Source organism: Hippocampus zosterae, chromosome 2 (assembly GCF_025434085.1).
Source record: "Hippocampus zosterae strain Florida chromosome 2, ASM2543408v3, whole genome shotgun sequence".
NCBI lineage: Eukaryota > Metazoa > Chordata > Actinopteri > Syngnathiformes > Syngnathidae > Hippocampus > Hippocampus zosterae.
The window spans coordinates 28,543,586-28,556,606 of NC_067452.1; the positions used below are offsets into that span (position 1 = coordinate 28,543,586).

A 13,021-nucleotide genomic window follows, 5' to 3' on the forward strand; every position below is an offset into this window, starting at 1 on the left:
CGCTTAATCCTCACTAGGTTCGCGGGGGGTGCTGGAGCCTATCCCAGCCGTCTTCGGGCAGTAGGCGGGGGACACCCTGGATCACTTGCCAACCAATCGCAGGGCACACAGAGACGAACAACCATGCACGCCCACACCCACACCCACACCTAGGGACAATTTAGAGTGACCAATCAGCCTACCATGCATGTTTTGGGAACGTGGGAGGAAACCGGAGTACCCGGAGGAAACCCACGCAGACCCGGGGAGATCATGCAAACTCCACACATGGAGGCCGGAGCTGGAATTGAACCCGGTACCTCTTCACTGTGAAGTCGACGCGCTAACCACTGGACTACCGGGCCGCCTAATGTAATCTTTTAATGATCTATTGCAGGGGTGCCCAAACTTTTTGGATCGAAGATCTACTTTTCGATCAACTAACCTCACGGGATCTAGCCTTACCGGCGCGCGCACGCACACACACACACACACACACACAAATTTAAGATTTACCCGCTTTATTTTATTTTTTAAATATTTTTTTAGTGAAAACGGGACTGACAAGATGATTAGTGTCCACTGTATATTAACACAAAAAATATATTACTAACATGTACAAAGACACACAAATGGTTGTTTGTTTTTTTCTTCTTGACACTCCTCGGATCTACTTGGGACCTCTCTTAGTTCTACCGGTAGATCAGGATCGACCTAATGGGCACCCCTGATATATTGTATGAGCACAGTGTGTTCCAGTATTGTAGACATTATAGCTCTCATATTGCTGAAGCACCAGGAGGAGGATGACCACCTTCGTCACCGGCAGCAGAAGTGAGCAGGATCACGCAAGTGGCGGGTGGTTCTGCAAGAGGAGTACTGAAGGAGTTTGAATGAGCAAGTGGAAGTGCAGCACCGAGGAATGATAGCAGCTACACAGAAATGACTCACTGTCAATGTAAACAGTTGCTGAAATTGAATGCAGTATACAGTATACAGCGCCAACCATGTTGTGAGGATAATTGAATAACAGTGAATTTGAATTATGCTGTCCCTAGAATTATTTTTGACATTGCTTACAATTTTTTAAATCTTATTGCACATCAAGTTATTGACATATTTTCATTTGATCTTTATAAGTTTGTTAGTATTACATACAACAACTTCAACAAACAATTACACAATTTCCTTTTTTAAACATATATAACAAACAAAATGGTGGTGCTTTTGGGGGGACAAGAATTGATTTGATATACTGGAGACCCCCAATATTTACTGTAGGGCTCGGGTGTGCTTCAGCAAAGATTTGGCCTTTTGGCACTCATCCCCATCAAGTTGCCTCTCCCAGTTTTATTGCCCATTGGCATTTGCGCTGGAGCAACACCAATGTTTCTCTGGAGGATTTCTAAATGCCAGGCAATGTATCCCTTACAGCATCATGAAAGTGTTCTTGAAAGGGAATGCCGTAAATGGTTGCCATAACCACATTTCAATTACATTTTTAATGTTGCTAAACCATACCATACAAAAGTCCAACCACTTTGTAGAATTTCTTTTTCATCCCCCAACAAATGTTTCAAATTAAAATTAAAAATGGATTTAAATATACTCATTTCGAGACTGGACAGGGGTAATATTATAACTGATACTTATTTGAAGCTCAGCTCTTAATTCAATTTTTTATACTAATTATTTTATTTGTATTTATTCTCTCTCTTTTCTTTTATAAATAAGGAAATCTAGCATCATTTGGATTGTTAGCGGTTAAGAGAATTTTTTTAAATTTTATGAAGAACTTTGATCTAATAATTTCAGATATATATATAGGATGCATTACTAATAAGTATGAGGCACATAATAAAAAGAGAAATGGCTGACATAATAGAGTTAAAACATGACAAAAGTCAACATAAAAAACTGTAAAGTTGAAACTGTTCCACTCCAGCCCTGGAGGTGGCACATAACAAAGTGAATTCCAATTGCCACACAGGAATGCTTTGATTGATTGGTTGATTGATTGGTTAATTGATTGGTTCAAGTCAAGTCAAGTCAAGTCAAGTCAAGTTATAGAGCACTTTCGAACAGCCATCGCTGCATACAAAGTGCTGTACATGGAGCGATTTAACATACACAATAAACAGTAAGACAAATCGGTAATAAAGGCGGTGGAAAGCACCAAACAGTAAAATCAAGGACAAATCATGCTGAGTCGAACGCCAAAGAATACAAGTGAGTTTGGAGGATTGATTCATTACTTCAGCCACCCGAGCATTTACTCAAGAGTGTTTTTTGGGGGGTGATCCTGTTTATCATTTCGCTTTATTTTTTTGCAATCATCTTTTCACAGTCGTGATGTTAACAAGCAGTAAGAAAGAGGTTACCGGTTACCCAGAATTCAAAAATTTCAAAGCTTCGCAGAGGGGGTGGTGCAGAATGGGCCACAAAAGACGACATTATATTTTTTGGGAAGATCTGGATAAAAGTGTATTCAATGTTTTGCATCATTATTGCAGTGATGCAAGAGGCATAAAATCTGAACAACTGTTTGTTGAGATACTGTGTAACACTCATAAAATGTTCATACATTAATATTTTTTATCATGATTTATGTATGTATGTATGTATATATGTATGTATGTATGTATGTATGTATGTATGTATGTATGTATGTATGTATGTATGTATGTATGTATGTATCTGTAAACCCTGAATTAGCCATCTTCTGCAAAGGATAGTTTATTTTAAATTGGGCGTTAGCGCCCCTAGGGGCACCTACTTTCCACTGCAGAGCAAAGAACTCCAGTGGATGAATGGAAGGCGGTCGGCATGTGTTTGGAGGGGGAGGCACAAAGCTAAAAAAAAGGAGCAGCACTTTGTTTAAAAGTTATCGGAGTCAGTACGCTTACTTTAAAATACTACCGAGGACATTTATTTCTATTTCATCGTGGGTAAGCAGATTTGGACGAACGGCGTTTTCACGATGGAGCATTTAATTTTTAAATGTTAAACGACAGCAGGTTAGGATGTGCGTGTTGTAGTTCACGTGAAGACTTGGGGTAGCCTAAAAAAGCTTTTGTCACTGTTTGCCTTCCACGCGTTCGGCGTGATGTGAGATCCGAATCGAGCCGAGTTTAAATTACAGTGTGTAGGACAATGTGGGAGCGCTTTTGACCGGACTGCTAAGCAAACTTCACTGGGTAATTAGCGATTAGCATCGGAGCACACTGCCGGCGGCACGCGAACCTGCTGGGAAGCAGTGTGGGATCCACCAAATCAACACAGGACCACCAAAAACGAAGGACCGCATGCCTCCATGGTTCCGAACAAGTGGACCATGAATTCAGTCCTGCACAAGTCGCCTCCGCGGAGCTGGCTCGGTCTCAAATTGAGGCTCAGTAAGTGACCCTTTTTGTTTTGAATTTGTACGTAAAGTGAAACGTGTTTTCGTCACACTGTTTTATTTTACAATACAATACATCCTGATTTTCATATGCATACTTTATTTGTCCAGGTCAGTCTTTTGAGAATAGATTCTGAAATGCCGACCTTGGTGCAGAGCAGACAGCAGAATCAAACACAGCAAAATAAAAGCAAATACAAATAAATAAATATACAACAACTGTACACTGTTGGGTACAAAATACAGAACGTATAAACAGAACATAAAATATTAACAATAATAATAAACATACACTCAAATAACCAGTCAATATAACACAGACAGTAAATATATGTGTGAAATTTACATGTAAATGCAATTATTCCGTAACAGACTAACCAATATATTTTACAGAGAATAACTTTTGGAAGATGCAGAAAACAATTTGAATAAACAAATCCCAAACAAAATGGATGAATGAACATTAAAGGGATATTCCAGTCAAAAATGTTCTTCCTAATAATATGTCCTAAGCATTTCCACTAGTCTAAATGCGGTACTCAGAATAATATTGCATTTGTGGAATATGAATTAAGCAGCAACAGCCACCTGTTTTTGTCCATCTCAGCGGGTGGCCATTTTGCTACTTGCTGTCCACTGAAAATGACATCACAGTGCCCAAAGGCTCGGTTTGCGAACACCACATGACCAAACCCGGAAAACTGGTCAGCCGTGCTTGGTCGTTACCTGGGTTCTTAGCAAGTGGCAGTAGTAAACACCCCATTCAGTGTATGGTCAAAGTGACAAAATTCCTTTTTTTTCTTTTTTTACTCTCAAATGGCACAATTGGAATATGTGTCATGGCAGTGTTAGAAGGAAATTAAACGCATCAGAATCAGGCTTCTTCCAAATGTGAATCCAATCTGGCACATATTGGATATCTACCGATGCAAGTGCAGCGAAAATGCACAGTTCGGGCATGCCCCACCAGTCCAGGCTTGTCGTCATCAACATTCACAGATTGGTCACGCATACTAACATAATTAACATATTTCAAGGCACCCACTGTAAATATAAACTACAAGGAAAGCCTAGACGATAAGATAATTATGGTACGTTAGAGGTGTGTCGAGGAGTCAAAAGGGAAAATAACTGCCAAGTGTAGTCGTCGAAGTAATATGGAGGCCTCTTTCATTTAAATTAATGAAGAGTCGTAAAAAGAGAAGGAAGAGTCATCCCAGGCCACATAAACTGTGTGTACAATCATTTTTATTACCATATTTGTATGATTGTACCTTAGTTTAGCATACTTCTGTGTTACGACTGCCCTGTGTTGACACTTAAGGAGTTGCTTGCATGCAATTTTGGCATCCGAGTTGGTTCATGGATTGTCAGTTTGAATGCAGCCATTGAGGATATGTGCAACTTGAAATGTAGGCTACATATAAATAGATATACCAGTAATCTAGAGATACACAGTTCAAGTAGGTATAAAATCAGAATTGGGCACTTGAACCTGCAGTGTACGTTCAATCCAGCCTAAAAAACACTCTTTTAGTCACACCATCCATTCATCCATTCTTGACCACTTGGTCTCGTGGGTCATGGGAGCAGGAGCCTATACCGTCAAATACTGACAGGTAGCTGCTGAAACCAGCGTGTCACCCTCTTAATTTTCTCTCCAGTTTTAAAATAGAACTCAAAATGTTATCGAGTTAATGTTTGATCATCCCATCTGCTTTTTTTTTCTGTGCAACAGGTCAGATCAGCTAATTTTCCAATTGTCATCTGAATGTTTAAACACTCCCTACCACCTCTTGACTTCACGTGTTGCCACTGTATGCAGTCAACGGGTTCATAGCGTCAACACCATGTTTAAGTTTAGCAGTCTTAATAGTTTGAGTCTGGAACCCTTCAGTCTTCCAGGCCACTGGAGTCTTAAGTTGATCATAAAGTACTGGTCTAATCTGGAGCCAGATGTCTTGTCTGGTCTCTGTTGAGCATCCAAAAGGCAAACAGAGTGCCACATCTACCTCCGGTAGGGATTCTGAACCATCGGGCATTTGTGAGCAGACCACCTTTGTTGCACTGTTATATTTCTTCCATTTTAGTCAGTTCAGTAACACTGAGAGGGAACACAATCTGATCCTGAATGCTCGGCCACCTCGTTCCAAACAGTGTTTCCCATTGAAAATAGTAGAAATGGAAATAATCTGTTCTCTCACCATATCAGTAAACAAATAATCACTTTTAGGCAAGATGGTGAGGTCTGACGTGACGCAATTTTCACTCAAAGTCTTGCCTGACTTTTGTGGCATTTCGCCCCGTTATAATGTAGCCCAAATTCTTGAGATGACAACTTCACAGTTGCTGTGTTTGGCAAAATAATTGTCCCCTCAGTAGTGGTTCTTGGCGTGCCCTCATGGGGTGCGGGGGTTTGGACCAGACTGTTCAGAGGGGCTTTGAAGATTTTCAACAAAGAGTTGTACAGTCAAGAGTGTTCCTTTTTCCAGGCAAGCAGATGAAAAGTCTGTGTGCGTGCGCGTGAGGGTTCTGACCCGCCGCGTGACTTGTTGCAGTTCAGACTTCCTCCTCTATTGTTTTACTTGATTCTCGACAGTAATTTCCTTTCTCTCGTCTGCCTCATCCTGAGGCAGGTCACACTCTTGGTTTTTTTTTTCTTTTGTTCAGGGATGATGACGTCATGTAGACGGTTGATGCTGCAATTACATGGCTTATATTTTTGTATACTGCAAGGCTGTCATAAACCTTCGCCAGTCTTTGTTGTTCACCTTTCATATTATTTTAGAAATTTAAAGTGATGCTTTTAGTGTGTTTACAATATACGTGATCCAATGTCGGTTTCACAGATACAATAATTGGATTTTCTCTAACACTGTTATTGTAGATTCTTATTGTATGCTATGCATTTGGGACAAGAAGATATTCTCAATCACCACCCACCTAACCTTTTCTCATTTGATTGTTTTATGTTTGTGGGCCAAAAATATCATATACACATTTTGCGTAATTGTGACTTTACTCCTGCGTTAGCATATTATTGGCGTCTGGCCGGAACCTCCTATGTCACAATTTGGTAAATGTAATACTCCATATCTATTTTTTTCACAAATCTGTCAGTCCACACGCGGCTGGTACAGTGACAAACTATTGACCATTCATTAGTGTTGAAAATGGGTTGCTCTCTTTTATAATGCAATGCTGATGATTTGGGGTCTCCTGAAAGGTTTGGGAGGTATCAGGATATCCGCCGGAGAACAGCTATATTTTTAGTGTTAAACTACAGTGCGTTATAACTTTGACCAATTTGACCGCTGTTGTAACTTGAGGACTCCCTGTAATCAATTCTAATCAGCCGTTAGCTGCCTGCAATGTAAAAAAATTGGTAGTGTACTTTTTTTTGTTTGTTTGTGATGATGAACTCATCGGTATGTGAAGCAAGGCCCCCGAAGCGTGCAAAAGGGAAGAGGATGGTGGCTGTGTTACAAATAGAAAGGCTAGGTTTTGTAAAGGATCATGATTCATGATATTCCGGCTGTGATTCCGTCCCTGATGTTTTCTCTTCCATTGTTTCAAGTTGTGTAGGGTATCGAAATCAGTCCATGCAAGTCATCCAGTTGAAGTACCAAGCATAATGGTAGGTTGCCAAAAGTAGGTGGAGCGAGGCAGATCTGTGGGTTGATTGGTGGACAGAGAATGGTCACTCACCCCAGCCAGGGCCTGATAGTAACCCTTGGTGACGAAAAAAAAAAAAGAGAAAAGAATCATTTGATGATAATGATTTTAGTTGTGCTTGCCGCATGTGAGCTAGCTATCAGATTACACGCAGTGCAAGTGTCGCGTGAGGGTTGCGCCCTGTAAAGGCACTGTTGTCATCGCTGCACTGCAGTGTCTTTTTCTTTTGTGTTCATTCGGTGATGAAGTCACCGTCATAAACACACTCACAGCTGGAGGGCTTTTCCCCGCCCGCTCTTCTCTCGTGTGTCTTTTCCCGTCATTCTTTTCACCCAAACATGGTGCAGAGTGAATGCTGATCATAAACTGCTGGGCTCTTCTTTCAATCAAATTTAGGGGATGTTTATTCCATATAGACTTTTCAAAAATGGGAACAGTGATATCCATTGTAGTTTAAATCAGCCACACTTAAATCATGCATGTCTTGTGTGCCTTTTCGCACTTTACTTTGTGCCCCAGTGTACAGTCATGTTTGAAGAGAAAATTGATTTCCCTAAACACTTCCCACGGGAAAGTTGGAAGCACAGTCCTGCCCTAAATATTTTGCTAACATGAAGAATTAAGAATCAAAGGGTGCCAAAATGCCGAACAATGCCTGCAAACGTTGCAAATCTTCTGCGACTTCTCGAGGGGGAATCAACCGAGCAGATAACTTCACGTTAATGTTTACTAGTAGATGATAAAGACAAAAATCAGAACGCTCCTACTATCCCAGATGGAAAACCACTTTGAAATTCAAAACCTTATTCATGTAACATTGTAAATACGGTTCACAATAGATGATTAATCTGTACAGTGTGATAAATTCAACACAAAAGGAAACAATACAAAGAGTGCTTTGAGTTGTTTTGGGTTACAATGGGCTCATCATGTTACTGTATACAATAGCAGAAGATAAGGCTGCAACCCCGCAGCACTAAGTTGGACTAAGTGCAAGCACCGAGCTAGGTTTTGACACCTTTTTGTTTGTTTGCTAGTTTGTTAGCGTGTTTTTAGATCAAATAAAATGGCTCATTCATTTGTTATTTTACATGATTTGGTCTGTGCTGGTGGGTGCATTTGATCAGCTCCCGTTCTAATTAGAACCAACATATTGGCATGTACCGTTGTCTTCAAACAGCATCACACCCTTTTTCACTTCTTAAATATAGTAAGCCTTTCCAGCGACCCACAACTCATCCATCCATCCGTCCATCTATCCACTTTCTAATCCACTTATCCTCACATGGCTCGCAGGCGTGCCGGAGCCTATCCCGGCGGTGTACACCTTGAACTGGTTGCCAGCCAATTGCAGGGCACACATAGACAAACAACCATCCGCGCTAACACTCACACCTCGGGACAATTTAGACAGCTAACCAGTGGGTCAACGTGCCACCCACTCACAATTCAAATCAATTTAGTTCGTCATCTCAAGGTCCTTTTCATCTGCATCACTCATTTTAAGAGCTGACAGCTGTGTGCTTTGTTGCAGAACACGAGCTGGCATATTTTCTCGAATTCCTTTGTTTGAGCATCCCATGGCTAAAGTAGCTTTGCATCAAAGGGTTTTTTGTAGCCCCACCTGTTGCTTTGGCAAGTACATGTTCAAAAAATGTTTTCCATGAAAGTAGTACAAGTAAAAAAAAAATAAAATTATTCTTTGTTGATGTGGAAACCCTGTTAGGGTGAGATCAGATGTAAATGTTGTGTGAGCAACATGCGGGTGCATTGTTTGCGGGGAGTCTTATTATGAAAGGTTGATTTGATGATAAAAGCAAGGTTGTCTGTCTCCTCTGCCCTCCCCACTGCCCTGCACTCACACACCCTTTGTTTCTGCAGGAGGTGGAAATTGGCCCTTCTATTGGCAACCCAGTTCTCATGCTTCACATCTGCTTGCTTCATTAAAAGGGAAGCTTCATGCCCAAAGCTGCTTTTGATTATTACCACATGTCTGCAAAGCCCAAAGCCGCGCAGAGAGGCCAGCTCTCATCCTACCCTCTAATTTCTCATCCCAAAATTGGACATGTTGGTTGCTACATGTGACTGCGTCCCTCCCTTCCCTCAGCCCGGCCAGACTCAATCTCACAGTATTCCTTCTACCGTTTTTAGACGTGCAACCAAAGTGCGTCAGCCCTTGAGGAACGCTGGGGAAAGTGTACTGGACAACACTCTTAGGTAACCGTGACGCATCCAACCATCCATTTTCTATGTATAGCCCGGCTGACTTGGGCCAAAGGCAGACTGCACTCTGGATTGGTCGGCGGTTAATTGTATTTTTGTAAAGAGAAATCACTATTCACACTCACGTTCACACTATCAGTAAATTCGAACTGAAGTCAGGCAAGTAACCACTGCACAGAGCAATGTAAAACTGGTGTTTTCCTCTTCTGTAATGTGTAGTTTAACCTTTAAGGTTTGTCCAGATTTTCAAAAACAATTGGTCATATAATAATTGGAAATCTGTTAGGGTGTCCGTCACCATGTAGTTGTGGTAAATGTACTTGGAGCACTTTTCTACCTTTTGGTACTCTGTCAGTTTTATAGACAGTTTGATCATCATTACCTTTCATTTGCATCTGTACAGTGCGCCCCCCCCCCCCCCCCCACACACACACAAGGACACTCATTCAGAACATGAATACAGTTAAAGGGCACAGCTATAAATTAATGCAGAATATGTGAGCCCTTTACAGTGAGTGCAAAATATAAAGAGAATCTACTCTGCATGTAGGAGGGTTGTTTAAAAGAGAGCTTTGTGCCGTCCGGTCCAAAAGCCATGAGCCCAGACTACCCCAGCATGCATCTCACCCTTTCATGAATGCAGCACTTGTCTGACTACGTGGGCCCTAAAAGCCCCCCGATGGTCGAGACATCCTACAGAAGCAGCTTGGTTCGCACGAGTGTTGTACAGTTGAGGAAACTCTGATCACAGACAAGGTCGAGTCTTAGGGAGAGCGGCGGTGGCGGAAGGAATCGCTCTTGAATCGTTTTGAGGAGTCTGACAAGGTGTTGGCTGGTGGTCTCAATAGGAGGCGGCATCGGAGTGACTTTTATTATTACATCATTTGATAGCAGTGCTTCTTCCTTTTAGACGTTCAAGAGTTAGACTTAAACTCGGTTTCTCGAGAAGAGTTGGGAGGTTTTTTTTCCGGCTTCTCTGCTCTTCTGGAGGTGTAGCACGAAGATGCTTGACGGCAGGACCGCATGAGGTCATCGTGCAGGTGGATATTTGGAATGACTGAATTGGCAGGCATTTAAAGCAGAGTTTGAACTGGCAAGTTTCAGATTTTGGAAGATGAGCTCATTGTGGAGAGGAATGCGCAGGCCGATCAGCAACTTCACAGTTGACTCACAGCTGGGTCAGATCTCACTTTATAGCATCTTATAAAAACATTTCCTTTTCATTAATAACTAGAGAGTGTGTTAGTTTAAGTCAGCGGAATGTTCCTGTACTGGAAGAAGCACGGCGCTTATGAGTTGGAGCCAACACCATCACCCAACTCCCAAATGGGAATCGAGTGCTACTTCTGGTCGTCATCGCTGGAAGCCATCTATAATATGTGCGGTAAGATCACCAACTGATCCTAGTGCGAGTTTCATCACCTATTGGGCAGAAAACCACCATTAATCCTCACGGTTTTGATGCTTTCAATTGTGAAAATGATGCACGTATTAAAAGTACATTATCACAAATTTGACGCTGGAATGGATTATTTTTTCCAAAGTCTAAACAAATTGGAGGCCATCAAACCTTCCATAACGGGTTGAAATGAACACATTTTAGATGCTGTAAAACTGCGAGCAGTCTAGACATTTGGGCTTTTGTGGTCTTATTGTCTTTTAGTTGCAACAGTCACTGTCATCGACACCCAGACACTGAGAGTCACCAGTGCCTGTCTCAAGCAAGCCTGCATAAATGGCAACTCAGCGTGGTCAATTTTCCACATCTTCTGCCAATTTTTCCCATTGTGCTTCAACATTAGTTGAGTGTTTTATACACCACTACCCTGTTAGTTTGTTGTCAGACATTTGTTGCACATGTGCCATTATTGTGCAATTCATTGTTTGATCCCACACTGCAACAGACATGACTTCATTTTGTCGTGTTGGCCTTTCTTTTTCTTACCGGCAATGTTATTTGGAGCAAAGTGTTCCACCTTCATCATGGAAAGCCCCCCCCTCCCCCCGCCCAAAAAAAAAAACAGTTTTTGCGTCTCTTGTGGAAATTGCTCAGCCACCAGTCATGGAGACAACTCGCCACAAATGCAAAAGAGAGGGAAAACATACTGATGAAATATTTACTCGGCAACAAAGTGAACAGATGCACTGAAACATTTCTCTGTAGCCCGTCTGTTATGTGGCACAGGGGCACTCATTTTCCGCTGCTTTTCCTCATTCACGCTATTAGTGAAAGGGATGTGATAACAAACGGCTGTGAAGGAATGTGTCTCAACCTCCCTGCCAGCAAGCATGAAAGTGCTTTCCGTCCATCTTACTGCAAAAATAAATGCGCTAAGACTTTGAAATACTTGTGACCCGTGGCTCTTATCTCCCTTAGTCGCTTGAGAGGCTGGAGAAAGACAACCGTATGGACGTTGTCCAGTCAGACTTGGATCCTCTTCAGTTTGGATATCCGCCGAGGATGGCCGTTGACGAACACTCACTCTCCTTAATATGATCACTGTGCACTTCGACGGTGCTTTGTTTGTCTGCTTTTAATTGTATCCAGCCCCACATTTTAGACGGGCATCTTTTGAGCTACAATATCGAGAGCGGTCTTAGATGTTGGTTGTTTGAATTCTTTTTTAATTTATTTTCCCTGGAAGGTCACGACGTGCTAGTGCCATCTTGCCCGACGTTCTTTTTCCTTTCACCGGCTCACCCCAGGGTTGCGTTCTTTCGCCGCTCCTATTTTTGTTACACACAAACACATGTCAGTGTTTACATGAGAAATGTCACATTGTAAAATTTGATGATGATTCACTGATCGTGTCCCTCCTCAGTCATGACGACCCTGTGCCTAGCCCTGTTGCGGAGGAATTCACTCAGTGGTGCAGGTTGTCCTTCCGCAAACTTAAGCTTTCCAAAACGAAATGATGATTGATTTTCAGAACTAGCCTTCTTTGGTGGTTAATGATCAGGCTGGAGGGGGGAGGGGACAGCAGTTCAAATATCAGCACTGGCGCACACTCATCTGAATATTGGCACTGGTTTTATGAGGATGTTTTATTGAATCTGTTCTTGTGTTTGCTTTTCTTTGTTGGTTTGTGTCCCCCCCCCCCCAAAAAAAGATTTTTTAAAAACACATTTTAGGGTATTGTGCAGGTGTTTACAAAAATCATAGGCACTGGTACTTATGGATTTAGACATAAGAGCAGATCGCTCAAGAAATCAAGGCAGATTTTTATTTGAGCCCACTCATCCCCTGGTATTTGAATTTACCGGTAAGTTGTTTCCTTCTGGGCGCAGATTCTACCTGTCCGGGCGTAAAACGGGGAGGTCCAAAAAGTCCTGGAGTTCCTGTGGCTCGTGGCCTTTTCAACAACCCTAATTGATTGTATGCATTTCATGCCATTTATTTAACCGTGAGTCATTTTTGGCCTTGTTCGCTTTTTTTTTTTAAGGCACACTGCACTGTGTTTTCTTGTTGATTCTAATGAATGCATTTGAGCTATTATTGTTATGCATTGTGTTTTTTTTATATTGCCATTGTGTTTGCATCTACGGACTGTTTGTTTCTGTCTTGCTGGCTCCACCACAAATTGCTCCAAAAGGACAATAAATAATGGCTGCTGACGCAAAGCTGTCTGACAGATGACCGTCACAGAGAGTTTTGATCAGTGCATTTTTAACTGTGACTAAAGTAGAAACCTGCGTGCCTTTCACCTTACATCTTCATATTGAGCATTTTAAACCTGAACCATT

At 41.8% G+C, this 13,021-nt stretch overlaps 1 protein-coding gene across 2 annotated transcripts in view; it reads left to right on the top strand.

Moving 5' to 3' along the window:
• The first annotated feature begins 2,761 nt into the window (after positions 1–2,761).
• Positions 2,762–13,021, top strand: part of plekhg5b (pleckstrin homology domain containing, family G (with RhoGef domain) member 5b) — a 57,999-nt gene continuing 47,739 nt past the window's right edge. Inside the window, exons 1-2 of one of the 2 annotated variants that reach the window (XM_052059399.1) lie at positions 2,762–2,927; positions 3,185–3,374. In XM_052059399.1, the coding sequence (XP_051915359.1) occupies positions 2,790–2,927; positions 3,185–3,374 (328 nt within the window). In that variant the 5' untranslated portion in view covers positions 2,762–2,789. Of the gene's footprint in view, positions 3,375–13,021 lie in introns of both variants that reach the window. The other variant, XM_052059400.1, reaches the window with a different exon arrangement.